Source organism: Aquila chrysaetos, chromosome 24, assembly GCF_900496995.4.
Source record: "Aquila chrysaetos chrysaetos chromosome 24, bAquChr1.4, whole genome shotgun sequence".
Taxonomy (NCBI): Eukaryota; Metazoa; Chordata; class Aves; order Accipitriformes; family Accipitridae; genus Aquila; species Aquila chrysaetos.
The window spans coordinates 16,184,852-16,210,393 of record NC_044027.1 but is presented as its reverse complement, the minus strand read 5'-3'; the positions used below and the strand labels follow the sequence as shown (position 1 = coordinate 16,210,393).

At 53.9% G+C, this 25,542-nt stretch overlaps 1 protein-coding gene across 1 annotated transcript; it reads left to right on the top strand.

Annotated features, from left to right (window-relative positions):
• Positions 1-586: 586 nt before the first annotated feature.
• On the top strand, positions 587-25,397 carry FAM163B (family with sequence similarity 163 member B). Its single transcript, XM_030000155.2, has 3 exons — positions 587-892; positions 22,646-22,761; positions 22,945-25,397. The coding sequence occupies exons 2-3, from the start codon at positions 22,669-22,671 to the stop codon at positions 23,332-23,334; spliced, it is 483 nt and encodes a 160-aa protein (XP_029856015.1). The 5' UTR covers positions 587-892; positions 22,646-22,668; the 3' UTR covers positions 23,335-25,397.
• The last annotated feature ends 145 nt before the right edge of the window (positions 25,398-25,542 follow it).

Genomic DNA, 25,542 nt, shown 5'->3' with positions numbered 1-25,542 from the left:
TCTGTGAGGTGGTCACCCGGCTCTGGGGGGGGTGACCCGGCTCTGGGGGGGGGGGGGGGTCACCTGGCTCTGTGGGGGTGTCCCTGGCTCTGTGGGGGGGTGACCCAGCTCTGTGGGGGGGTGATATGGCTCTGTGAGGGGGTCACCCAGCTCTGGGGGGGTGTCCCTGGCTCTGTGGGGGGGTCACCTGGCTCTGTGGGGGGGGGTCACCCGGCTCTGGGGGGGTGTCCCTTGCTCTGTGGGGGGGTGACTCGGCTCTGTGAGGGGGTCACCCGGCTCTGGGGGGGTGTCCCTGGCTCTGTGGGGGGGTCACCCGGCTCTGTGAGGGGGTGACCCGGCTCCGTGGGGGTGGTGACCCGGCTCCGTGGGTCCGCCCCCGCTCTGCTCCCCCCACCGAGGCCCGGCCCGGATCACCAACACAGGCCGGCATCCCGGGCCGGGGGACGAACAGCACGCCCGCCGGTCGCCCCCCGGGGTGGTCGGGGGCGGGCGGGGGGGTGGCGGTGCCGGCAGCACGCTCCGCTGCCCGTGCGGCCCCGGTGCGGGGCTCGGGGGGGCGCCGCTCTGCTCCGCTCCGCTCCGCTCCGCTCCGCCGTCATTGGCGGCACCGGCGGCGCTGGGGCGCGGGGCGGGGAGGGAGCGCTCCCCCGCAGAGCCGCTGCTGCTGCCGGGCCCGGCCATGTGCCGAGAGGAGGGTGTCTGCTGCCGGCTCGCTTGCTCCGCACCGTGAGCTGGCGTCCGTCTTTTTAACCTTTTTTTTTTTTTTAATTCTAATTTTTTTTTTTTTTAAATTTTTTTTTTTGTTGTTATTTGCATTGATGCTCTCCGAGCTGGAGACTTCGGGAGACGCGGTCCTCACCTGAGAGATCCAGCACAATTCCCCCGTTTGAAGGTAAGCGGGGAGGGCAGGGCGGCGGAGCGGGGCGAGGCTCGGCCGCTCGCAGACGGACCTCCCCCGGCTTTGCCTGGGCTCCTTCTCCCCGTCCTTCGCAACGGTGGGGTCTTTTGCCGTGCTTTTCCCCCGTTCACTTCTCCCCCCCCCCCCCCCGCTTTCCTCCCGGTGCATCCTAAACTGCCTTTCAGTACCGGTGGGATTGCTGCTCCGGGGGAACCGGCAGCTAACCCCCGCGTCCCGGGGGAATGCCTGCAAGGAGGAAAACAAGCAGAGGATAGCCCCGGCTGCGAGAGTTGGGGTTGGGAAAGGATTTGGAGGGGGGAGGCAGAGCGAATAGGGACGTGGAGAATTGCCCAGCATCCGCACCCCTATAGCCTGCCTCAGGGGGACTGGTCAAGTTCCACCACCTTAGACCAGGATGAAAAATTCCAGGGTGCTCCAGGCTTGGTTTTCCCAGGTCCTACAGCATCTTTAGTTTCAAAGCCATGCCTGTGAAGGAGGTCATGAAAGCACCTCTCAGGGATGGGGTGGGGAAACTGCCCCCATCCCGTGCCTTGCCTGGGTGTGTGGGTCGTGTCCTTCTCTGCCCTGGGGAGAGCTTGTCCTTCTTTGCACACTCAGCGTGGGGCTGGAACGGGCCTCTCTCGGTCACCCGACTGGGCATCTCACCTGGAGCCATGCGCCTAGGACAAAGGTTTGTTCCTATCTATCTCGTGTCCTGGCCCCAAAGGATGTAAGAACCCCCCCACTCCATCCCGATGACTTTGTAGACACCACTCCGGCCCCAGGTTAGGCAGCAAACCAGCCCGCTAGCTCACACGCAACGGAGCAATGGTGATGGAGAGGAATCTAGAGTTGAATGGAAGGAAGGTGATAGCACAGTTATCTGTGGGTTGTTTTTTTCACTATTTGATTAATACAGCAGCCGTCTAGGTCTGCGCTGTCAGAAGTACGTGGACGTTGTTCAGTACGTTAAAGGTAGTCTGCAGGCTCGGGGCGGGGGGGGGGGGCTGTGGGAGGGAGAGAGAAATCCCCCAAGGGAAGATGGCTTTTCATTTCCCCGTATCGACTGGTTTCAGACAGGATTATTTATATTTGACATAACAGATCACCAAACTTGGAAGGTAGTGGGGGTGTGCTCATACTCATTAAGGTAGACAGTTTTCTGACAGAATAAATTAAAGGTAAGAGAAGACTGCACTTTGAGGTTCAACAGATTGTCTTCTAGCCTAAAACGAGCAGTGAAATCAGCATAAAAACCTCGATGGTAAAATCATGCGCTTCAGTCTTTCATGATGGATGCCTGTCATTTTAGAAAACCTGGAGGATATCCCAATGTTTAGAGTGCAGACAGTGCTCCTGGGTGACCTCATTTGAGCAAAAGTATCCAGTATGATGGGGTTTTTTAGTCATTGTATCTTGTCTTCACTGAGTAAGCATCTAAATTATAATGCTGTTAAGGGAAAACAGTTTATGTAAATTGTGCATGAACTAAGTGCCTGAACTATCCGTGCACCTGTATTTAGCTCCTTGCCCCACTGCGATGGCATGTGAATAACAGAACGTTGTTTGCAGCCTTTTATGGTTGGTTTTCATCGAGTCTGAAATGAGCAGAAAGATGCATTACGGCTGTCAGGTGGTGAAAAGAGGTTTCAAACACCTTAAAGACCAGGCAGCTGTAATTAGAAGTGTAACCTCCTTCCTCTGCGCGTCAGGATTTCTGTGCAGGATGATGACAGGACCTCTTAAGGAACAGTGCTGGTGCTCAGTAGATATAAAGAACTTAAACAAAATCCCCCGCAAAGCGACTGATGTTGATTTATCACCCCTCAGTACATTGGTTCTCACTTATGAAGGATGTGGGGATGTGAGGGGAAAGGAAGGAAACAGCATTTGTTCCTTTCTGTTTTCTCATCAGTGAACACAGATTACAAACACAGGCAGTTCTTAAATACCTGTGCCTACCTGAGCACAAAAGAGTTGCAGAACGTTACCAGCGCTGTGGTTACTGGCTGTATCTGCACCGTGCTTCTCTTTGTTTTTTCCAGCAAAGCCTGGTAGATCGGTCTAGCTGTCACATCTCCTCCTGATCCTTTTCCATTGCAACCGCAGCAGTCCCCAAACCCTTGTGTAGATGACACGAGAGCCAAGCCTTAAGGCTGGTCTCACAGGCTTTGTGATCTAAGGAGAACATGTTCAGAAGTGGCTGACAGAGGACCCGCTCGCTGTCAGTAGCGTATTGCCCCAAGTCTTTCTAAAGGTATTCCCATGTGTAAAGCTGAAGACACCTGCTGACCCTACAGCCGTACCTGAGCAACCCCCTTAGGACCCTTTAAAAGTTTTGCTGGGCCCCCTGATTCAAAGAGATAAAGGTGCTTAACTCCCTCAGGCATTTATGTGCAGCCCAGAGAGCTCAGCTGCATCCTCGCAGGCTGAAGCGGTCTGTGGCACTAACTTTTGGGCTCATCAGGATATGTCCTCGGTGCCCAGCACGTGGGTCAGGGAGGGGTTTTGCAGCTGCCCAAGCTGTAAGGTATTTATACAGCTTTTCATTTGGCTGCGCAGTGCCTAGCTGTATTCGTGCTGGTGTAAGAGATGGGGATAACTCGGTACCTTCTCACTCGTTGTGTTCTGGTACCTGGCTGTCGTGTTGTCATGGATATGGATAAGGACGTGGCCAGTGAAGAGGTACTTGCTGCTGGCAGGGGTCTCGCAGCCACGGCTTGTGATGCCACTTAGAACATTGAAGAAGAGCAGGGAAGGGATGGAGGAGATGTGGCAGGTGTTGGGCTTGAACTTGCAACTCGTTCCCATTCCAATTTACACTTCTTCCCGTGTCGTTGCCCGTTATCTCCTTCTCTCCTCATGATTTAATTTATTGCAGTAGGCAGGATTGGTTCACCCTTTGTCTGAGAAAAAAGCATATATCCCGGCAGATTGGCAGAGGGTTGACAAATATGTTGGATGATGGACTCTGATCCTCTTCAGACCTTCCAGCCATATTCAGATCACAGCTGAGGCCAGCCGGACAAGGCTGGGACCTCAGGAGCCTGTGAGCCCTGCAATCACCGTGAGAACAGCCCTGGGCAGAGGTCAGCTGGAAAGGTTGGGGAACAAAATTAGAAGTCATAATAATAACATTTTGAAACATCCTTGGGCCCATTTTTCGCAGGAAAGCTTAATAACAGCCATGACCCATTAATAGCAGTTCAGGGCACCAGAGGGAGGACCTGGATCCCGTGGACTGTGTGGTTCTCAAGGTGCCTGTGTCAGAGGGCACAGGAACCGAGCTGATTTAGGCCAAAATCACAACGTGGATGATTTTGCCCCATTCTACGTGGCCAAGAGAACAGATTTCTCATTGGAGTCAGGGGGGCAGCAGTGTAAGGTGCAGCCTGGGACAGTGCTGGGTGTTGGCATCAACCTTGGCGTGCGCTGGTGCTCCTCTTGGCAGGCCATGGAGTGGAGAGAAGAGATGAGTCAAGGGGCTGGGGGAGTTCTGTTTACCCTCTCACTTCAGACAGAGTTTTATCTTGCTCGTTGAAACAAACTCCTGTGATGGGTCAGAGCTGGTGTTCAGCTTCATTCAGGATAATGGCACAAGACGGGCCAAGATGTCTTCCCCAAGTTTGCCTGGCCATGACGGAGCTCAGCCCCTCCTCGCTGTCTCCAACGCTTCTTTCCCCACCTCTTACCTCCAGGACAAAAGCCACCCGCAGTGACACACCACCCAGCATGGCAGTTTGTGAGCTTGCCAAGCTTTGCTTGACAACAACGCTAATTTTCTCCCCAGCTGGAAAGCGCCTGCCCCTTGTACCTGCCCGTGAGCTACAGGCAGGGATGCGGGTCCGGCGCGGGGCTGAGCTGAAGGTGCAGGCAGCTCTGCTGCCCTGGGAAACATCTCTCTGCTCCACAGCTTTTATCAAAGAGATGGAAACTTGTCACATTCTCTCTGCAACAATATCTGACATTATCCAAGCAATTTGCCCTCGGTGTGTTTCCAGAAATAGTTAGGCCTACAGTAGACACGGGTGACATCTGGATGCATTACTGTTGAGTTCAGAAACATTCAGTAAACAAGACAAGGATCTATTGTTTAAAGGTTATTTCAAAAGACTCCTAGCGAGTTATCTGGCCGTGCAGTGGGGAAAACCTTAATGGCACTGTGATAATTGCCTTTTTCTGAAGGACATTTTTAGAGGCAAGTTACCAGAAACCCAAAAGCAAGTCTCAGCCTGTCCCGGCCAGGCCAGGGACTTGATCCAACCTGAAAACGTGAGGAGTTTTTCTCTTTACTTCAATGCTGGTTGGATCAAGCCCAGGAAATGTGCATCTGGCTGTGGGAAGAGCAGGCTGGGGGGCACAGATGGGGAATGTAGGGGAGACCACCAGCAGTTCAACAGTAAAAAAAAGCCTCAGCTCAGCATAATAGGGCAGCAGGATTCACATCAGCAGGGAGGGCGAGAGAAAGAGTCCTCCCCGAGGCTCTGAAAAGAAAATAAATGTCATTAGCCATGGATAAAGCAACCGCCTCTGAGCACCTGAGATGAGGGTGGGAGGCTCTGCAGGGAGAGGGGGGGCTGGCGAGGTCTGCCAGCACTCGGAGGGCTCAGCGAGGCCGCTGTAAGAGACGCTCTGCAGCCCACATCTTTATTCATCATGTCCCCGTTCAGTTAATAGCCTCCTTATAATAAAAAGAAAAAGAAGGGCGAGTGAATTTTTGGCAGGAGCAAAGTGCCAGCCGTCATCCCCGTCCCTCGCCCAGGTGACAAGGATGCCGCTCGCATGGGGCAGAAGGGAAGAGATGTGGCTTTGCTGCCACTCACGCCAGCCTTACACCTGCACATGCTCCTGGCAGAAATCACTCCTGGCTTCTTACCTTGGCCCCAGGGCAAACAGAATTAATTCTCACCATTAATTTCATGCCCATCAGAGAACCGTCATGGGCAGGAAATCACGTCGTGGTCTCCCACATCTTTCTTTCTGTTTTGCCACTGATTTTCTCTGAGGGGGAGGTGGGAGGGGAGCGAGATCGGGGGGTGCCCGTGCAGTGCTGGAGCTGACCAGGGCACCCTGACCGCAGCGGGACCATCCCGTCCCAGGTGATGGCTCCAGCCCTCCTCTGCCTCATCTGGTGGCTGTGTCAGCGCTGCAGAGGAGCCCTGGCAGTGGGTGCCGGAGGAGAGCTGCTTGGAGCTGCTCAGAGCTGCTCAGAGCCCACACACCCCAGCCTGCTGCTCCCTGTCTGCCTTCTCCCTTCTGTTCATCCGCTGGTGCTCCAGCCCTGCCCTCCCGCGGGTCAGTCGCTGCTCCTGCTCCGCGGCCCTGTCCTCTTCTTCCTTCCTTTCCGAGATACCAATTACAGAAAACTTAGGTGGTGAGATAACCGTCAGAAGCTGCCAGCCTGAAAAATAGGCTTTGGTGAAAAAGCTTGTAGGTTTTTTGCTGTGAATTGCTACTAAACTCCAGTTTAGGCTCCTCCAAGGCTGCACTGGTTGGCCTCTCTTGGGCAGGGGATAAAGGAGATGATGTTCTCGCCAGGCAGGGGACGAAGCACTGCCAGCTTTAGGTACGTATGGCTTTGAGGCCACGCTATGGCTTTTCTCTAGGTACAAGTTCATCACAGGTTCTGAGCCTCAGAAGCTCATAAGCTCATTATATTGGGAGAATTGCAAGCGGTGGGCGCGCCACACAGCTGGGATTTCCTTCCTTTCTGCTGGAGGGGACTCTTAGCAACCTGGGAGGAGAAGTCCTTTGGGGTTTCATTTTTTCCTGTGTGGAGCAGTCCCTAGTACCTCGGCTGCCTGAAAATCTAGGCTGGACCATAATGGACAAAAGTGGCCTCTTGTAGCACGGTCTGTTCCACTCGTACCTGCAGAGCTGTCATCAGTCAAAGCCAGGCTGTCTCTTTACTCACTGAGAGTTTCGGACTGTTTGAGGTTAAAGGGGAAAACACATCAGCATTAATGAAAGGGAAGTGCCTGCCTGGGGGATGATAAATACCCAGACTGCTGGGTGATGTGGCTGCTTTGAAACCCTCTGGGGACCACCGTAGCCTTGTGATGGATTCAGAAGTCGTTGTCTCCCCCCGCCTCTTCCCAGCTCGGGTCACTTCAACTGAAGTGGATCAAAATGTCTTGAGATTCAAAGACTTGTAAACTGGCACCTATCACAACAGAGAGATGTCTTGGACTTTGTTGTAAAAGATGATACATGGGCTCCATCGAAGCAGGTATTTGCTGTGATGTTGCGGGAGTGTGCCAGAAGACAGAGGGAGTTCACAGGCAATTGCCAGATGAGTTCCCAAAGCGGCTGCGTTACAGCGTGCAAATCACAGCTCTGCTAAAGCATCCACTTACAGGCACCATTTCCTGTGAGAAAAATAACTTACCTACAAATAGCTTTGCTCATTTTTATTCCCAATATTCCACCTTCACTCCTCTGGGCTGTTTGGGTTTTTTTCCCTAGGAAATAATACAGTATTTTCTGAGGTGACCGGCAGGGACAGTGCAATCCCAGTACAGAGCTCCTCTCCTGAAGCCCGCATTTACTTCCCCATTTAAGCGGAGGGTGTTGCTTTGGCTTTGCCATGCCGTTTACATCTGGATTCCCTTTGCTCTCAGTGTAGATTTGTTTTAAGACCTGTCGTGGATCCTCCTGCCTGAGCTTTAGCAAACCATTAACTCTCTCCTTTATCTGTTGCCTGCCTTCAGAGCTAGATTACAGCTTGTGCAGTGCAGGGAGGCTCTTCCTAACCGGTGTCTGCCTGCATTGCCCCTGCAGGCAGCGATGCTTCTTCCTCCTGGTTTCCCACCCTTGCATCCGCAGAACAATAGCGTGCACGTTGTCACTCTTTAGTTAACACAATATACGTGAGTTACATAGCAAGACATGATGCCTTTTGTGACAATCCAAGCTAAACTCCTGCCTGGGGAGGAAAATATAGTATGGAGGCTGCCAGAGGCTCAGTTTTGAGCAAGTGCTGCGGTGTCCCGGCTGCGGGAGGGTGGCCTGGGAAATGCACGGCCTCGGTCTTGGGGATCTCTCCCTGCCTCCTCTGCAAGCCAGCGTAAGCAGAGATTTACAGGGATGTAATTTATAAGGCTCTCATGTGGAAGGAAAAAGAGGGGTCTTGGTTTGATTGGTGTCTCCTGCTGGGTAGCTAAGCCCTGGAAAGATTAGTGGTGGGATCTGGGGAAATATAGCCGTGCTGCGAGAGTGGGAGTGGAGTTGGGAGGGGAAGGATAATAAGTGTCGATTTGGGTTTGCTGTTAGGCAAATTTTGTGGGTTTATTGTTATATTACACAAAGGAGGCACTGGGGGAATAATTCAAACTTAACGTCTGTCCCGTGGGTTTCCTTTGCGCCTCCTTTCCTTGTGCAAGCAGGGACAGACAAAAAGCTGTGTGGTTCGGCTGCTGCCCGTGGCCGCAGCTCTCCCGAGGCCAGCCCCCCTCTTCCCCACCCAACTGCATAAAAGCTCTCGAAAGATGTTTCTCAAACCCCTCCAGGTGACCTCTCGGATCCAGCTGTCACCAAAGCCATTTTCTTACTGACTGCGCCGGAGCCAAAGCTGTACCCAGAGCAGGGCACCTCTGGTGTGCAGCGTCGGGTGCTGGCATCCCTGAGCTCGCTCCGGCTCGGGCAGAAGCTCCCAGGGCGTTTGGCACCTCGGAGACATAAAACCCCCGTGTCTAATCCTGGGCTGTAAGGAGTGCCGGAGGTGCCCGCTCCCGGGATTTTGCTCCCGGGGCTGTCGCACCTTCACGGCTGCTTCAGTCTGGGTTTGTGACCGGGATGATCCTGGCTGCTCTTTGCGGTGGAGGCCTGGTGGATGTGACATCCCGTGGGCAGGCATAGCCCCCCTGAGATAAAAAGGCAAGCATAATATGTATGCAATTAATATTAGACAGTTCCAGCTTGCTTTTTCTGATTTGCAACAGTTTAGCATTACTGTCTTCTGAAGAGTTATTCCCGATTCTCACAGTAGCTCGTGGGAGCAGATTCAGCCCACAGAAAGTGGGGTTTTCTTGGTTGCACATATTTTCCCTTGTGTTTCTGGCATCGCATCTTTGTTTTTGTTGTATTTTTAAATAAAACAACATAGGTTATAGAAAACACAAGACTGTGATACCGGTTTCTGAGAAACCAAGCACTGATCTTATTTGCTTTCTGGCTACCTTTGTAAATATTATGTTATACTGTTGAATGTTGGGATTGGCAGACAAAGGGTTGGTCTTTAAAATACTGTCTGACTTGATTGCTAGTAAATATAAAGCATGAATATTGCTGGGCTACAGCAGTACCGTTGACTGCAGAGGATTAGAGTTGCCCAGCCCCAGAAATGCTAACACTGGCACGCTGTTGCTGTAGCCAGTGCTTGGGTTTTGCCCAAAAAAAGAAGATTTCCAAAAATGACTACAGATGAGAACATTTGCAGGAACCTGAAAAGAACAAGTGCTTTGTTTGATACAAATGCTAACGTTGCCGTGTAACCTGAATCTTGTGCAATGTCATGATATCCTAATTAAACCAACCAGAAGCAGAACTGAAGCATCCTGTGATCACAGCAGAAATTCCTGGGCTCCCACGTGCTACCTGGTCTCTCCGCTGTCAAGCCCAGGAGCAGTGGCAGCCAGGTTGCAGGGTGTTTTATTAAAAAGGCCCGTGGTTTGAGACAGTGGTGAATGTAATCCCAATTCCCAGAGGATACCCGTGGTCTGTTTAACCTTGCGAGGGGCATCTCCTGCGAGTCGCGCACCTGCGTTTCGATGGGCTGTGGTCTGCTAACCGGGCACAGGGCAGTGAAGATGCTCGCGTTTGCAGGCCTGGGGTTTGTAAGACTTAAACTTATCTGTTCAGCAGGTTTCTGTATGGTTTACCATTGAGGTGGGCTGTTAACGAAGCGCTCGTTGTGGTACTACAGCATCAGCGTGGCGAGGGTGATAGAGAGCTCAGAAAATCAGCCTAGGTTCAGTGAAAGGTTTTGCTACTTTGGTTATGGGTTCCCAGTTCATCACGACTGCAAGGTTAGCTCTGGGGCAGAAAGTGTTATTTAACAGCGTAACGTACCTACTTCCCAATGAGTTCCAGCAAACATGTTCAAGCGACCTGAGCTCGCTGTGCAAGTGAGGAACGGTGAAATTCTGCTGGGATTCAGAGGGTGGAGTGGGGCAGCGCTGGCCTGTGAGTCTCCTCCTGCTTTCCAGGATGGATGGAAGCGTTTCTGCATGGGTGTCCCTAGGGGGTTACGGGATCTGACGCCCCCCAGGGCTGCGGGAAGCACAGCCCATCCCACAGCAAGTACAGCTGCTGGTGGTACCCTGGCCTGTCCGCCCTTCAGCAAGGCCAAAGAAGGGCTCAAACGCTCGGAGGTGATTCCGAGCGCTAGTCTAAGGCTTGGCTTTCAAAGAGAAGCTACTTGGCATTTTCTAGCCCTTTGAGGTGCTGCAAGCCAGGCATCATCATTTAAGCAAGGAAGGCAGAAAGTGCAGCCTGCTCGGGAAGGTGCCGGCACTGATCTGCTGCGAACGCGAGGAGCTGGGGAGCGCAGAGCCCGACGCGTGCGGGCATCAAACGCCAGCAGAAGCGGTGGGAGCACCCTGCCCCACCAGCCTCGCCTGCCTCAGTTTCCCGTGCCGTTCGGTGCCGGCGGTAGCATTGCTTTGGCTCCTGGGGACGGCGAGAAGATGGCAGAGCGAGTGTGCGGGAGCACGAACCACCGCATGGCTCTCAAGGGCCTCTCGAGCATCAAGGAGTCATTTCAAAGACAGGGGTTGCGTCGTCCTAATGCTGACGCTAGGGAAAAAGATCCATCACATGTGTTTTGATTTCTGAAAGATGCTGTCCCTGGGAACAGTCGATATTTCAAACATTTGATCCCAGCAGCTCTGTTAAGCCCACATGGTTTTGAGCAAAGCAATTTGTGTGAAGGTTTTTCTCTGTTTCTTTATTCGCCTAATGACAGTTTTCAGCTGAGCTGTATGAATTACTTTATCTTTTCCGCTTTTTTGCTTATGATTTTGTTGTTTTGGGGGTTTTTTTCCCTCTGAATTAAATCTTTCCCTCTCTCATCTCCCAGGAAAAGCTGTAACAGAATTAAGGTGAGGAAAAAAGGAAAAATTTACTGGAACCAGTTCAGTGTAAGTTGCCAAGAATCTGAAAATTACCCTCTCAGACGGTCTGTATTAATTCCCCTGATGCAGCAATGATAAATCCTTATTAAAAAGGATAACATAAGGCGATTTTACTGCCTGTAGGAAAACTCCTGATCACAAGCAATGAGGAAGCCCATCGCCCTCTTGTTCATGATCAGAGTGGTTTGCAACCGCATGTGTGCTTTCCCATGAACCGCGGTGCTGACACCAGCCCAAAGTGCATAACGTGACGTTGTACAAGGCACGGATACGAAGCAAGGCAAGCCCCACGTCCCCAGGTCCTGTGGACAGTGACTCTGCATTGGCAGCAGCACTAAATCTCTGCAGAATCACTGCTTGCGCCGGCTCCCCGTCTCTCTGGAAGTCCAGCCCTGGGAGCACCACCCAGACAGTAATTTAAATGAAGCAGTTCTTGGTCTCTGACCACGTCAAGCGGCATGAAAGTGCATGTCTCGCTCGCCGTGCTGTCGAGCGGGGGGGCTGTGAGGGCTCCTTCCCTCCCCACCTGCAAATGCAACTCATGCCCCATACAAGCGGTGGGTCAGGCAGGGCAGGGAACGCAGTGCTAGCAGCAGCCTTACATGCCGCTCCTTAACATTTATGTTTTATTTCCAAAAATCACTGAGCTCTCTCTCTCCTCTTCACTCTTTTATTCATGCATCATGCTACCTTGCTGGGCTGGAGTGGGAAAAACACTCTGCTTGCTTCTCGTTACACAGGCTGAACCTGAGCCTTTGCCAGAGCAATGTAAAGCTGTAGCTATGGAAACTCCCTACCCTTTTTTATGATTTTTTTTTTTTTTTTTTAAGGCAAGACCGTATATCTCTTTGGAGATCCCAGCTGGGGCTGCTGGTGCCTGGGCGGTTGTTCAGGCAGCCCCAAGGGCTTGTCTCCGGGAGATGCTGGGTGGTGGCAGCCAGCACCCGAGGAGTCACCCGGCGTCATGCGACAGCAGGAGCTGGAAGCACGGACCCAGGTCACGCTGCAGGCAGTCTGTGTCACAAGGGCAGAGGGACAGGGACTGATGAGGAATAAGCGGGTTGCCCCGGGCAGCTCAGGAAACGGCAAGTGACAGCGGGGTGCTGGGGGGACAATGTGGGGCTGCTGGAGGTGTCACTGGCCATCAGCCACCCACCCACAGCCGAGGGGGGAGCAAGGACAGAGGGGTGCTGGTCCCCCTCCTGCCCGTTACTGCAGCTGGATGGATGGTGGTCCCTGGAGCTCTCAGGTCACCGCATTTAACGAGCACCAAGGAAACGGTGCTCCCTGCTGCCTCCACCCCAGCCTGTTTGGGTCCGTGAATCCTGAGCAAATGAGAGCGAGTTGTGCAGCTCACAAAGACTTTGATCTGCCGAGGATCTTCCCGTCCCGCGGAGCTGCGTTCATACCTCTTGGAAGTGCAAAGCTGTTGGATTTACTGCTTACTGGAAACGTACGCTGTACGTGTCCTTCCTTCCCCAGCCCCTGATCAACGGCTCATCTGCATCTCAGGATCGATGGCTCGTCTGTGTCTCAGGACATCTGCAGGGGCCACCAGGTCATGTGTGGGGATTCATCCTTCCCAACCACCGGCACAGGGGGTGGAAGGAGAGTGGAGCTGATCCCGGCTCGCTGCTTACCCAGTGCCTGGCCTGGGAGAAGCCAGCTTAGTCTGGAAATGGGCTGATATTTGACAGACTTCAAGCAACCTAGCTTCAAAAGCAGAGCCTTAACCGGCCGAGGGCTCAGTTTCCCTGTCTGTAAAACGGGTATTAGCATAGCAATGTTTTCCCTCTCGGGCACAGTGCTGCTTCATTTGCCAGAGCCAGAGAGGAGCCGGGGCCAGAGGCCCTGGGCTGAACCAGGGCTTTAGCTCAGAAGTTGCACAAAGGCTGAACGCGCAGCTGGGGCTGGCTGCGTCGGCTCCTGCTCTTCTCGGTGCCACGCAGGGGTCTGCATGGCTTTGCGGCTGCCTGAGGCAAAAGCTAAAAAGTGCAAAGACAAGCTTTGAAGCATGTAGTGTTTCTAATAGCACAGGGCTGAATCCCAGCAGGGCTGACTCAGTCCGTCTCCCCCAGGCCAGTTGCTGCAATGTCTTCCCATAAGAATGAGGCTCCATGCAGATACCACTGCATGGCCAGAGCCAACAAATCCCCGGAGCTAAAGCAGCCACTGCTGGGAGGGCCACCATGAGAGCTGCTGCCCCTATTGCTTTGCATGGTTTTAAGGCGGTCATCAGAGGGTACCAAGACCTTGCTATCCCTCTGCGTGCTGTCCCTGGCCCGTAAGAGTCTTTATCCCCAGGACCGTCATGGATGGGAATGCCAGACCATCCCAGCTGCGGTGTCAGCACCCCTGGGGCCAAGAGGCAGCTCCGGCTCCCAGCCAAGCTTGTAATCAGCCGAGAGCTCCGCCAGAGACTCTGTGTGAGTCTCTTCCCATCCGCATGCCCCAGCAGTCCTGTCTGAGCCGTGAAAACCTCCTCTCGAGGCGTTTGCTGGGAGATGTGACAGCGGGAAAGCTGATGTGAGCTGTTGGTGTAAGGCACGGGGTCCCGCGGGGCTCCCCTGGCTGTGTTGGGCTCTTGGGGAAGCAGCGGCTAGTTTTCAGCCTGAAGAGCTTTCAAAGTCCAGGTGAAGTGAGCAATTCTGGAAAGAGTTGCTCTTTCAGAAGGACAAATTCCTTTTTTTTCCACCTTTGGTGCATCATTTCAGCAGTGTTTTCTGAAAATTAAGGCTTTTTGATCTTTCCGCCGGCACTCCAGCAGACTGTGCCTTGATGGGGGGCTGCAGTGAGCTCTCCTGCGGGACGGTGATGGAGAGGGAGCAATGCCTGCTCAGTGAATTGGGCAGGAAACAGTACTAATCAGGAGTAAAATTTATTGTTAGTTCTTAGTAAGCTAACCCAAGCTTGAAAAGGTTGGCCAGGGAACACTTCCAGCCTGCAAAACTGCCCTGCTAAGAGAAGTCCCCAGGGTGGGCAGGTGGGTGCTCCCCACCCTCTGACTTATTTCCCACTCAGCAGTGATCGCGGTAGCTTATCTCAAGCTGCTAATACCAAAACCTGCGCTCTCTGATGCTAATATCTCAGACTGACTAAACCATAATTCAGGAGGCGATTAAATGATGCAGGGTGGAAAGACAGCCTGTCTTTCTTTCTTTTTTCTTTTTTTGTTTGGAAGGAGTTTAGGCTGCTTATGTGTGTTTGGGATTATGGCCTGCTTTCCAGCAGATGTATGGAAATAATTCCTGGTACTTAAGCAGAGTGTGATTGTTTGGGCAGTGAAAGGTGGGATTGGGGAGGGTAAAACCCTCTGGTGTGGTTTGACAGCAGCTCTCAAATCCTGACAGAGACCAGCTGGCCGTGAGCCCCTGCTGTGGCAGCTCACCATGCGCAGGGTCGGACCCAGAGGTGAGTCCATCATGTCTGTACCAGTTCCTCCCTCGGGCCTGTTTTTTTGGGTTTACCTCTCCCGGACTGATGCCAGCACAGGGCTGGTGTGCAGGGATGCACTGCTGGGCAGCACTGAGTCACTAGCATCCCTGTCCATACTGATAGCATCCCTATTGATGCTTTTTAGGATGTGGCTGTACAGTTTTACAGAGAGTCAGAAGGGCAGAGCAGGGTGAACATACCCTGCTTTATTCCAGGAGATGCTGAAGTGTCTGCAGACACCTTCCCTAGTCCCTTTGGGATGGAGAAAGCAGCACCTTTGGAATGTCCCCGGACATTCCCGAGGGCAGCACATGCACCATCCAGGTGATTCAGTGTTTTCCCCCATCCCTCCCCAGCGGCACCACTGCACTCCGGTTAGCATCTGCAGTCATTTAAATTCATGCCTGGAGTTGTGCTTAGTAAGCCTCAATGCTGCTTTGATGAGCTGTGCAAATATTATTTTTCATTAGGCGTGATTTGGTTGTGCTAAATGACATTATTGCCTCATTATTACAGAGCACATATTCCCTCTCCCATGCTGCTGGGGCAGGCATCCCCTAGATCGATGCACTTTGAAGGCAGCCTGCTTAAGTGTGCTGAAAATTCAGATGGCTCACTAAGAGCTAATCTCTGTTTTAAAAACTAATAATGGTAATTGGTGGGAGAGGATCCCTGATTGTCCCATGAACTTCTGCTTTTTTTAAGCTTCAGGAAAACCCAAAATTCAGAGTGGCTGTTGCTGTTTGATGTATCACCCAAATAGCCTGGGCCTCCTTTGCTGGGTTTCATTGCCAACGAACTGCTCTCGCACGGGAGTACAACCTGGCTGCTCTGCCACCACTAGCAGGGATGCCGGCAGGGATATGTATACAGCGTGTCCTCAGCATTTGGGAAAAATTATATACAACTTATTGGAAAACCAGGGGCTTTTCTAGGAGTTTTTGGGCTGTCATGCAATATTTAACAAAACTTTGGATTACAACATTCTGTTTCTTAATGATATGTAATATCGTTGTTATATATCACTATATCAGACGATAATAAGAGCAGACAGAAGGAGCAGGTCACTCTGACATTTGACCATCCCCATTCCCCTTGCCAGCCCGACCATCAGCACTGCACTGGGAGCACTGGGGGAGCATTTCAGGCTGTAAAGGGCTGAGCTGAGAATGGGCAGAAAGGAAAGGAACAGTCCCCAGCCTCTCCAGTCCCCTGGAGGAGTTTATCGTGGGTTATGATTGATACAAATATGGGGGATACATCCCCGTATCAGCCTGATGCTCATCGTGCATTAGCCTGACGTACCTCCAGGCTTAACTCTCCCTGCCAGGATGCTAAAACCAGCACGAGAGAGCACCGAGCCGATGCCTGCGGGTGGTCAGGGCTCTCTCGCGTCCCAGCTCTCGTCACCTTTCCATGGCCATGGTGTTGTTCTCCTGCCCTTGGCCGTTCCCAAGCGCCCCGTGAGCCCTGGTCCCCAGCACAGCCTGCCCCGAGCTGCCGTCCCAGCCCTGCCCAAGCCCGTCCGTGCAGCGCAGGAGCCCGGAGGTGGCCGGGATCCTGTTCTGCAGAGCTCAGCACTATTCCAGCAATGTGCTATCTGCTGAATAATTTATCAGGCACTGTGTATAGATTGCCTTTGAAAAGTGTTGTTTCTGGTCTGGACATCAGTGGGAGATGAAGTATCTGGGTCTGTCTCTGCGGGTGGGAGGGCTGGGGGTGTGTTAGTGGAGGGGGGGAAGCCGCAGGGGTCACTGCAGACTTAGCTGTGAGTTACCTCTAAGAGTATAGGTGGTCTCTGTAATTGGCTTCAAAGCAGGTAAGGGCTCGAAGGCCACCAGAAAGGGCCATGCAGTTTCAGGTGGGTGTGAAGCGTTCTGCTCACCGTTCTGATTTGTCGTTTAAAAGCCCACAGCAGCGTTACAGCCTGCGAGTGCCCACCCAGACCCGGCTGCATCTCCCAGGCGGTGGAGCCCCCTCTGATGTGCCATAGACTTACTTCCAAAAATCCTTCTTATTCCAGGGACTATCAATAGTGGTGCAAATCCCCATTTTCAGGGTAGGGAAAGCACCTCCCAAGTGCAGGAGGCACTCTGCAAAGGGCCTGTGTCCGAGCAGAGACTGGGGCAAGTGCAGTCCCAGCGGGTACAGATGGGAGGACAGGGCTGCTGGGATCTCCGAGCTGTCTCCAGCACCCAGGAGGACCCATCTGCTATGGATGAGCCTGGGAAATTGTGAGTAGCGTTATCCAAACAGTTAAGTGCCCCCTGCTCACGAAGTGTTCAAAAGAAACTTGGAGGATGGAGTGCCTGGAGATACGGTGGGGTACCACATGGGAAGCACTTGTGCTGAGATGGGGAAGCATTAACTGCTGAGACATGTCTCGTCTTGTCCTTGTGTTGAGGAGCACTCAGGTGGTCTTGTCGAAGCACTGGGTCCGCAGGCACCGAGCCCCCACGTGCCCTTTCCCCAGCCCACCCGCCGTCAAGCCTGGCTGTTTAAATCCCTGCTGTTTACGCAGAGCATCAGCCCCCAGGCCAGGAGTGCTGCCGTCAGGAGGAAGAGAGAGAAAGCAAACAAAAGTGATGCAGGCCTTCTGCTTAAAGTGTTTTTCATATGGAAAGCCACGTTCTCCGCCTGTGTTTCTGGCAGCTGCCCTGTCCGCTGGCTCCGTAAATGCAAAGTCTTCTGCTGGCACACTGCCCGGCTGTTCCTAGCAGCCCGGCTCTTATTCATTGACTGGGTAGGATTACAGGAACTGGGGGAAATGCAGAAATAAGGCTGTATTTGCCACCAAACTGTTTTTGGCTTCTAACTTATTTGCTGCTTTCCCACCTCCCAGGCTGGTGTCTTCTGTCTGGGCAGTGGCTTTCCTTCACACCGATGCTCTCCGGGGTTTACCCTTGGGCAGAGCCGTGGCACGTACATGGCACCGGCGGGGCAACAGGGGAGTGTAAGCCAGGCTCACCCCAAAACTTTGCAGCATCAAGGGTTCAGATCCAGCCTCCTCTGCCCTGGCCAGTTTATTATAGTGTGATTTCTTGTTACCCTGGGCTAAGGTCCTGGGTGACAAATGCTGCCTGCACCCAGCTCCGGGGCAGAAAGCAGCAGCAGCAGCAAGACCCAGCAGCTCAAGGAAACGGCATCTCGGGCAGCCAGCGTCACTTGCATGCTCTCCCGTTTTCCTGGCCTCTTGCTGAGCTCTTTTCCTTTCTTCTGAAGCAGGGCTTGCTCAGAAGCATCGGCAGCAGGGTTTGTTGTGCACGGACAAGCTGGGAAATGGCCGCATTGCCCACCCAGGACAAGACCTGTGGAGCTCATGACCCTCCACCACGGAGGGTCAGACTCCTGCTCCCCCCGTATACAGCTGCTCAACTCCCAGTTTCCACGTAGGACTTAATCTTCCCAACCTGAACGTCCCCCCACATTGAGGTCTCTCCCTTGGGTCTTTTCCCCAGAGTGACCCAAGAAGCTGACCCACCAGCAGCCATCGTCATGATGCTTGGAAGAGGGTCGGCCCGGGGGGGCCATGCTGGCGTGCAGGGTCGCTCCCCCCTCGGAGCCCCTTCCCGGGTGCCGGAGGACACCCACGCACGGCAGCAGGACTCAGCGCAGAAAAACAGCTTGGCCAAGCACACAGCACGGCCAGGGATGTGTTAGTGCAGAGCAGAGCCAAGACAAGGCAGGATGGTGTTACTTCAGGACACGGTGCTGGCCTCCTCCGCTCCCTGGGAAGGGTGGGGTGGGGTTTTTTTTCCTTCTTTCTCTCCTTTTTCCATCTTGGCCACTTGGAAGTGCAGAGTGGAGCTGGTCCCCGCTCCCCGCTGCAAATGAGACCACCATTGTGATCAGCAGAATGGCTAGGACGAGAGCCAGAGGTCTCATGCAGAAGGTTTGAGCCGAGTGTCCCTCGAGCGTGGGGTGTTTCTGGCTGTGTGGTTATTATGGTGGGGTCTAAGCTCCTGCCTGCTCCAGTGCTGGGTACCAGACGTGAGCAATCCTGCCAGCACTTATGTCTGTGCTGCCAGCTGTTGTTTCCTACCTCGTTTGTCTACTTTGTTTAAATCTCCAGCTTCTGGAATCAGGTGAATAAGGGCAACTCCCAACTTCCTTGCTAAATAGAGGGCTGTGCTGCTTCTGGCTGCAGAAGAAGCAGGTCCCAGGGCTGCTGGAGGATGCAGGTAGCACTACAGTAGGAGAAGCCATGGGCTCCAGCTCTTTGCAGGTTAAGACACAGTCTCCTTGTGCAGGCACAGTTTCAGTGGGAGCAGCACTCCCTTTTTTTTTGGTGCTTGCCACGACAGCACTTTCAGCTAGTGCAGAAGGCTTTGGGGTGACTGTCTTGCCCTGGGGATGGGAGTTGGGATGGGATGGGATGGACGGAAGCTCCATTAATTTAAAGGTCTGACCTGAAGATTGTTCTTAACACCTGCGCATCCTAGAAGCTGGCTTAATCGGACACTTGAGGGTCTCTTAAAAAAGCCTTGGAGTGGTCTCCTTCACAGTCCCCAGCTCTCCTTCTCCCACAGCCTTGGCAGGCAGGGTCAGACCAGTCCACATGAGCCGGCCGTGGCTGGAGTACTCCAGCACCTGGACCTGGAGCTCAGCGTTTCGGAGCCACGCTTAGCCGGGTATTAGCTGGAGCCTTCGGATGGGCTGAACTCAGCCCCCCTCCCCAGCTGCTCCGAAGCCTTCCTCCCACGCAGGCATCCCGAGAGGCACTGGCCGCACAGCCGGTCTCCAGCCCAGGAGCGAGGCGCAGCTGTGAGCAGCCTCTCCCCACACCGGGCACTCTCGGCGGTCCAGGGGCCATGTTCAAGATGCTGGGGGGGGGGTGACTTGGGATGATTTCTCATCCCCCCCCTTTCTGCTCTCTGCATTATCAAGTGCAATTCTGTGCTGTCCCATTCTCTGTTGCTCCTGAGAAGTTGCCTCCAGCCCGCTGGGTCGGGCTGCAGCACATCGGGAAGGTCCGTCAGTCCCTCGTAGCAGTGTCCAAGCGAAGCGGGGGGGGCAGAGGCTGATGCAGACCCGGCTCCTAGTGAACAGCACGACCTCAAAACCCGTGTCCTCAGCCGTGGCAGGGACACGCAGGGAGTGTCGGCATGGTAAGGAGTTGCCAGTCTGGGACCAGAGCCGATGGGAGCTCTGCTTGTGTCTTCTCCAGGCTGCAAGGAATAGAAAAGGCCATTTTTTTCGCACCCTGAGACTTCCTAGCCACTGCAGGGCTGCTGCTGTTATAGCTGCAGCAGTAGATGTCCTGGCAAAAGCAGGCAAGTGGCACAGGATTGTGTCTTAAGACCAAATAGCTCATCTGGGAGCAGCCTGTAGTAATATAGCAGTGAAGCGTCTGGTTTGTTGCGGCATGACCTGTCCTTTGCACGCTGGGAAAGTAAAGCAGGGTGCCCAGGGAAGGGGGAAGCATTGCACCCAAGCTCCCGCGGGCCCACGCCAGCGTGGAAGCTCCCGGTAACCCTGAGAGGCACCATCCCCTGTCACCCCACGGCGCTGGGGACTGCTTTCCTACAGCAAAGAGCTCCTGGGCCAGGGGCAAACAGCCCGTGCAGAATTAACATCCCCCACAGCCCCTTCTCTGCTGTCTGGCAGTGATGGAGGACGTGCTGGGGGCTGGATTTGGATGGGGCAGAGGGGCTGGGGGGGGTTCAGGCATCCTCGGTAGCTGGAGGGCTCCTAACATTACCAACGGGCGAGGAAGGAGCCAAGCGACCGTCTGCTGGGACCGCATCTCTCGGTGCCTGCGTTCCTAATACCAGGGCTCCTGCATACTTTCTCCAAGACCACAGCGGAGCTGCAAAGCACTTCCTTTTACCAGGATATTTATTACTAAATATATGAATCTGGGAGCCTGTGGAGCGTGAAATTAGGAACAAATGTAAAAAGGAGGTCTAGACAGGAATTGTTCTGCTTATGGGCCTCCACATGCTCTGCTTTCCTCCCCCTTTGCACGCTGGAGAGTTTAATGCTTCCAGGTACGCAGCTTTAATCAGACAAGTATGTTATGGGAGGAAAAAAGAGCGAAATGCAAATGGTCTTGCTCTGGATGGAGCGGTGGCTGCGATACCACGTCTGGCTGACCGCATCTGGACAGAAACTATGAAAACCAGCTCTGTGCGACCCTCGCTAGTGCTCTGGGCATAGGCAGCCATTTAATTAAATGTCAGGGAAGCTGGGGAGCCCTCCCTGCCGGAGCCCTGCCTGCCACCTTTCATCTTGGGCTGGCAAGGAGCTTGCTAAGATGCCAATCCTCTCTGATGGGTGCAGCACCCGGCCCCGAGAGTCTGCGGGGCTGAGTCCGGCCACCCCAGAGCCGGGTCCTACGCCTGCTCAGCACCTGGCAGCATGGGGATTGCAAATGGGAGCAGCAAAGGACCCGCGGACGGGCATTTCCAGCCGGCTCTGCTGAGCTGGTGCATGTGCCCACAGCACCCAGTGCAGCTCGAGGTCTGCAGCCCAGTGCCTCCATCCCTCTTTCTTTAAACAAGAATCAAAGTTTCTAAATCACTGAAGCATTTTTTTTGCAAACCCTTCTCCTGACTGTGTTCCTCCTCCCCGAGCCTCCTCAGGGTATTTTGCCCGAGGAATGAGGGCAGGATTTGGCCCGGCGCTTGCCCCATGGCCACATGGTGCTAGAAGGCATTCAGACGTCGTTATAAATTACCTTCCCTCCTACAGCGCTGCTCAGCAGCAACATAAAATGTGATACTGCTTTATCCATTCAGCACTTACCCAACTTTAGCAGGACATTAAGCGCCTGAAAATATGCCACAGATTTATTTTCTTTGGAAGCGGGTTAAATCCCTGACAGATACGGTTGCTTTTCCTCGGGTGCTGAAGTAATTTGGGGCTGGGGTGGCTGGTTTTTTGTTTTAACCTGATAGCGTGAGCTGGAAGCCAGCTTTGTTAAAGCGCTTGTAGAGTAGGTGGTCAGGGTACGATTTCTCTCTTAATTTATGTCGCTTCTCCTGTTCCCAGCCTGACGCTTGCGGCACTGAAGGGCTGCTGGAGCTTTAGCTGCAGAGTGATGCTGGTGTTAGTGCCGCTGTCTCCATAGCCGCTAGCAGGTGTGTGCAGGCAGGTACGCGTCTCCCCAGCATCCTTCCTGTGGCAAAGAAGAGCTTGGTCTTATTCTGCATGGGATGGAAGGAAATTCAAGCCCTCCCGCTAGCTCCCGGGGCAGGGATGCTCAGAGGAAGACCCGTGCTGGTGTTGTGGGGCTCATGTACTGCGCATTATGCACAGCATCTGCCTTGTGGGTGAGCCCAGCAGTGCCAGAAGCAGGGACCTTCCACCGCTACCAATTCTGTCTCAGCACCCAGATTCCTCTAAGGGGCACTCCAGGGAGAGAAGGGTACTGGTGGTACCCCAAAACGCAAGCGTGGGGCCAAGCTGAGCCCCAACATCCCTGTGATGTCCAGCACACTGTGTCCCAGCCGCAGCATTTGCTGTGGTGGGAATGAACAGCTTGGCCGAGGCTGTCAGAAGCATCATCCTGGGGTGCCCCCACAGCCCCCCCAACACTGTGGCTTGGCCATGGCGAAGGTGAGGAACTTGGTGCCTCCTGCAGCAGCCGGACACATCCCGTACCTCAGCTCGCTGCTCAGGGAGGGGAGAGCGCCTGTCCCTGCAGTCATTAAAGGCTCACTTAGCAGCTCCAGTTTTATGCCAAATTAAAATACCACATTGTTTTCGTGGGGAAAATGGATTATAGGCTCAGAGAAAAATGTGTACAGCTCAGAAATCCTCACTGCAAAGCTCCTTCTCCCATCACTGAAGCTGTCTGCCACCAGGCAGGAGCCAGGAGGGTGCCCTGGGTGCCACGGGCACTGGGCAGAAGGTTTTCTATTTCCCTTGGGTTCCCTCCTCCTGGATGCAGAAGAGCCTGATGTGACCCCAGAGCTGCTGCTCACTAAAGCTCTCACCCACTGCATAAAACTTGTTTTATCCCCCTGCACCTCCAGGGTGGCATTTAGGGCAGATGGGGATGCCCTGATGGCTTTAACAGGCACCCAGTGCCAGGATCTGGCCTGATCCTGCCCATCACCTCCCACAGAATCCTCCTGGTTTCTAGTCCCCTGCGAACAGGGGGTGAGCTGAGCGTTTGGGGATCTGCAGCCCAGTGCCAGCCTCACCCCATCACCCCGTGCGCTCACTTTTGCAGGCTGTTAATGGAGAAGAGGGCGGATGACAGCCGGGACCGTGGTCATCACAGGTGGAATATTAGCGACTGTCATTTTGCTTTGTATCATCGCCGTCCTCTGCTACTGTAGGCTCCAGGTAAGGCTGGGGGGGGACGCGGCCCCAAAGGATGCTGCGATGGGAAGGGAAGCCCGCGGGCAGCCCGTTGTCCCCTGCCTGCCGGTCCCCAGGGCTGGCACGCACGGAGCAGCCCCTCGGTGGCAAGGTGGGCGGTTTGGGATGCCGACTGAGCCCCGGCCCCACGGGGCCATCCCTTTTCAGTACTACTGCTGCAAGAAGGATGAGTCCGAGGAGGACGAGGAGGAGCCCGACTTCGCCGTGCACTCCCACATCCCGCCGCTCCACTGCAACCGCAACGTAGTGCTGACCAACGGCCCGTCCCTCTACGCCTCGTCCCCCTTCGGCAAAAAGCCGGCATCGAGCCGGCCCAGCTGCCCGGGCTGCGCGCCGTACGAGCCCCCCACCTTCTTCTTGCAGGAGCCCCCCGAGGAGCTGCACAACGGGGGCGACCGGGTGAGCTACAAGACGGTGAGCCAGGAAGATCTGGATCTGCCGGTGAGCGTGGCCAACTTGCAGGCGCTCAACCCCAACCGGCTCTCGGCCATGCGGGAAGCCTTCTCCCGTAGCCGCAGCATAAGCACCGATGTGTGAGGTGCTGGCTGCCCGCCCAGCCCGGAGCATCACATCACACCTCGCCGCTGCCGCCGGGGCTTTTAACAGCAGGGAGAACTTTTTGAAATTCACGGAAGAGTTTTGAAAAAGAAGAAGAAGAAGAAAAAAATGAATGTATTTCTACGTTCTGTAGGTAGAGACGTGCTAAATGGCAATATAAAGGGGTAGCAAAGAAAACAAACCCAAAAGGGGAGCACGGGGGAGGACAGTTGCAGCTGGGACGTGAGGTTTTCTAGCGCTGCATTGCATTTTTTTTTTTTCTTTTATAGAGAGGATTTTGATATTGCGCATCCTTTTATACAGAGTAAAAGCCCCTCCTCGACATTCGGCTGATGACGAGCAAGTAACGGGGCGCACAGTCGGCTGCAAAATGGCTCGTGCTGCAAGTCAGCAGGCATCTGCTGCCGTGTCGTGGGGGCACGCTGCAGCTGACTGCTCCTGGCCCTAGTGCGCACACATACACTCACATATATAGCAAAGCAGGGCTGCTATTGCCCACCCTTGTGCCACCCCTCCGTACTGCAGCCGTACGTGTGTGTATGTGTGCGTACGGCCCTGCCCTATTCCCAGGCCATCTCACTCCTCAACTTGGTCGTTTATTCCTGGGTGACAGGCACGATTCCCTCAGGGTCAGGATGGCCGGTGGGTGCGCAGCCTGTCCCTGCCCCTGGAACCCCTGGAGCTGCCCCATCCCCCCCCCGATGGAGCCAGGCTGGGAGGGTTTGCAAACCCATTGCATTACCTGCCTGTGGAAATAGCACACAGCACAATTTCAGATGGAGGAGCATACCCGTAGCCATCCCATCCGAATAATCAGCATCCTCTCTTCAAATAACGCCATATGCGACTTCTGATTGAGGGCTGGGCGAGCAAGAGTGTGACTGTCTATGTGCCCACCCTCCTGCATGCACATTTTTACATGCATTGGGTTGTGTTTGTTGTTTTTTTTTTTTAAAAAAAAAGCCATGACACATTCTCCCCATCCAGGAATGTGTCAAAACACTTTAGATTTAGGCAAAGCCACCTCTTTTGCATTTTTCACCGAGCTGTTTCCCACAGCCGGGCAGCGGCACCAGCTCTGCCCCAGCTCCGCCGGCCAAGCTGGATCCAGCCAGGGCTGTGCTGACAGAGCTGGAGGCAGGGAGATGGCCACCGAGCATGTCCCTCTGCACTAAATGTGCTGCAAAAGAGCCGTTTGGTTAATTCAGTGCTTTGGGAGGAGAAATTGCACGGTGCAGGGGTGCCTATGTGGGGACTCTTGTGCTCTGGTTTCTCCTGGCTGTCTCGATTCCTCCCCCCCACCCTTGCAATACTCACAGTTTTTGTCTGACAAAACACCCTCTTTCTCCTGGATTGTGCATTATTCAGGTTAAAAGCATCGCGCTGGACTTGGGGATGGCTGGCGGAGGATGGACTGGCTGCAAAGAGACTCTAATGGCCTCAGCGCTGTGCTCTGGGTCAGTTTTTCTTTTTAAAGATGCGATGGGAAGAAAAAGCTATGGCTCCAGCCCCATCGGCTCACAGACACTGTATGCAGCCCAGCTGGCTATTTTACTTTTAACCACGAGGGCTTTTAATTCCACAGGAAATCTTTTGAAGTACAAGTCAGTCTTTGCAATGGAGTTATCTTTGACTTTCTCGGGGGGTTCTGTTTGGGGCGGGGGGGGTGGGTGGGTTTGGTTTCGTACATGTTTAATATTCTGGGCTTGGTCCCTGGGGTGCCGCGTCCCGGGAGCACGATGCCTGTGCTCTGGGGGGATGGCAGCCGCTTGGGCCATGCTCCTGTGTACAGTTCTCACCAGGGTTTGTTTCCACGCGTTGAGCCCTCCTCTTTGCATTTCTTGTGACCGTACTTCTCTTGCCAGCCTTCCTTTCTTCCTCTTTTTCTTTTTTTTCCTTCCCGTGTAGCTTGGAAACTAAGCAAACGGTTGGCTTTCACTAACCTTCACCTGGTGATCTGTTGTACAGGACTTTGGGAATCACAGAGGGGGGGAAAAAAAACTCAAAAAAAAGCAAAAAAGAATAAAAATAAACTACTTTGACATGGGTTTTGTGGCTGACCTTTTTGTCCCTGCATCTTCAAACATGGGGTGGTGTTTGCAAAGCTTTCACGTAGGCACAGGAGATTCCCTGCTGCTGAGGGGAGCAATGCAGTAGTAATTGGGGTACAGACACTAGTACGGGGGA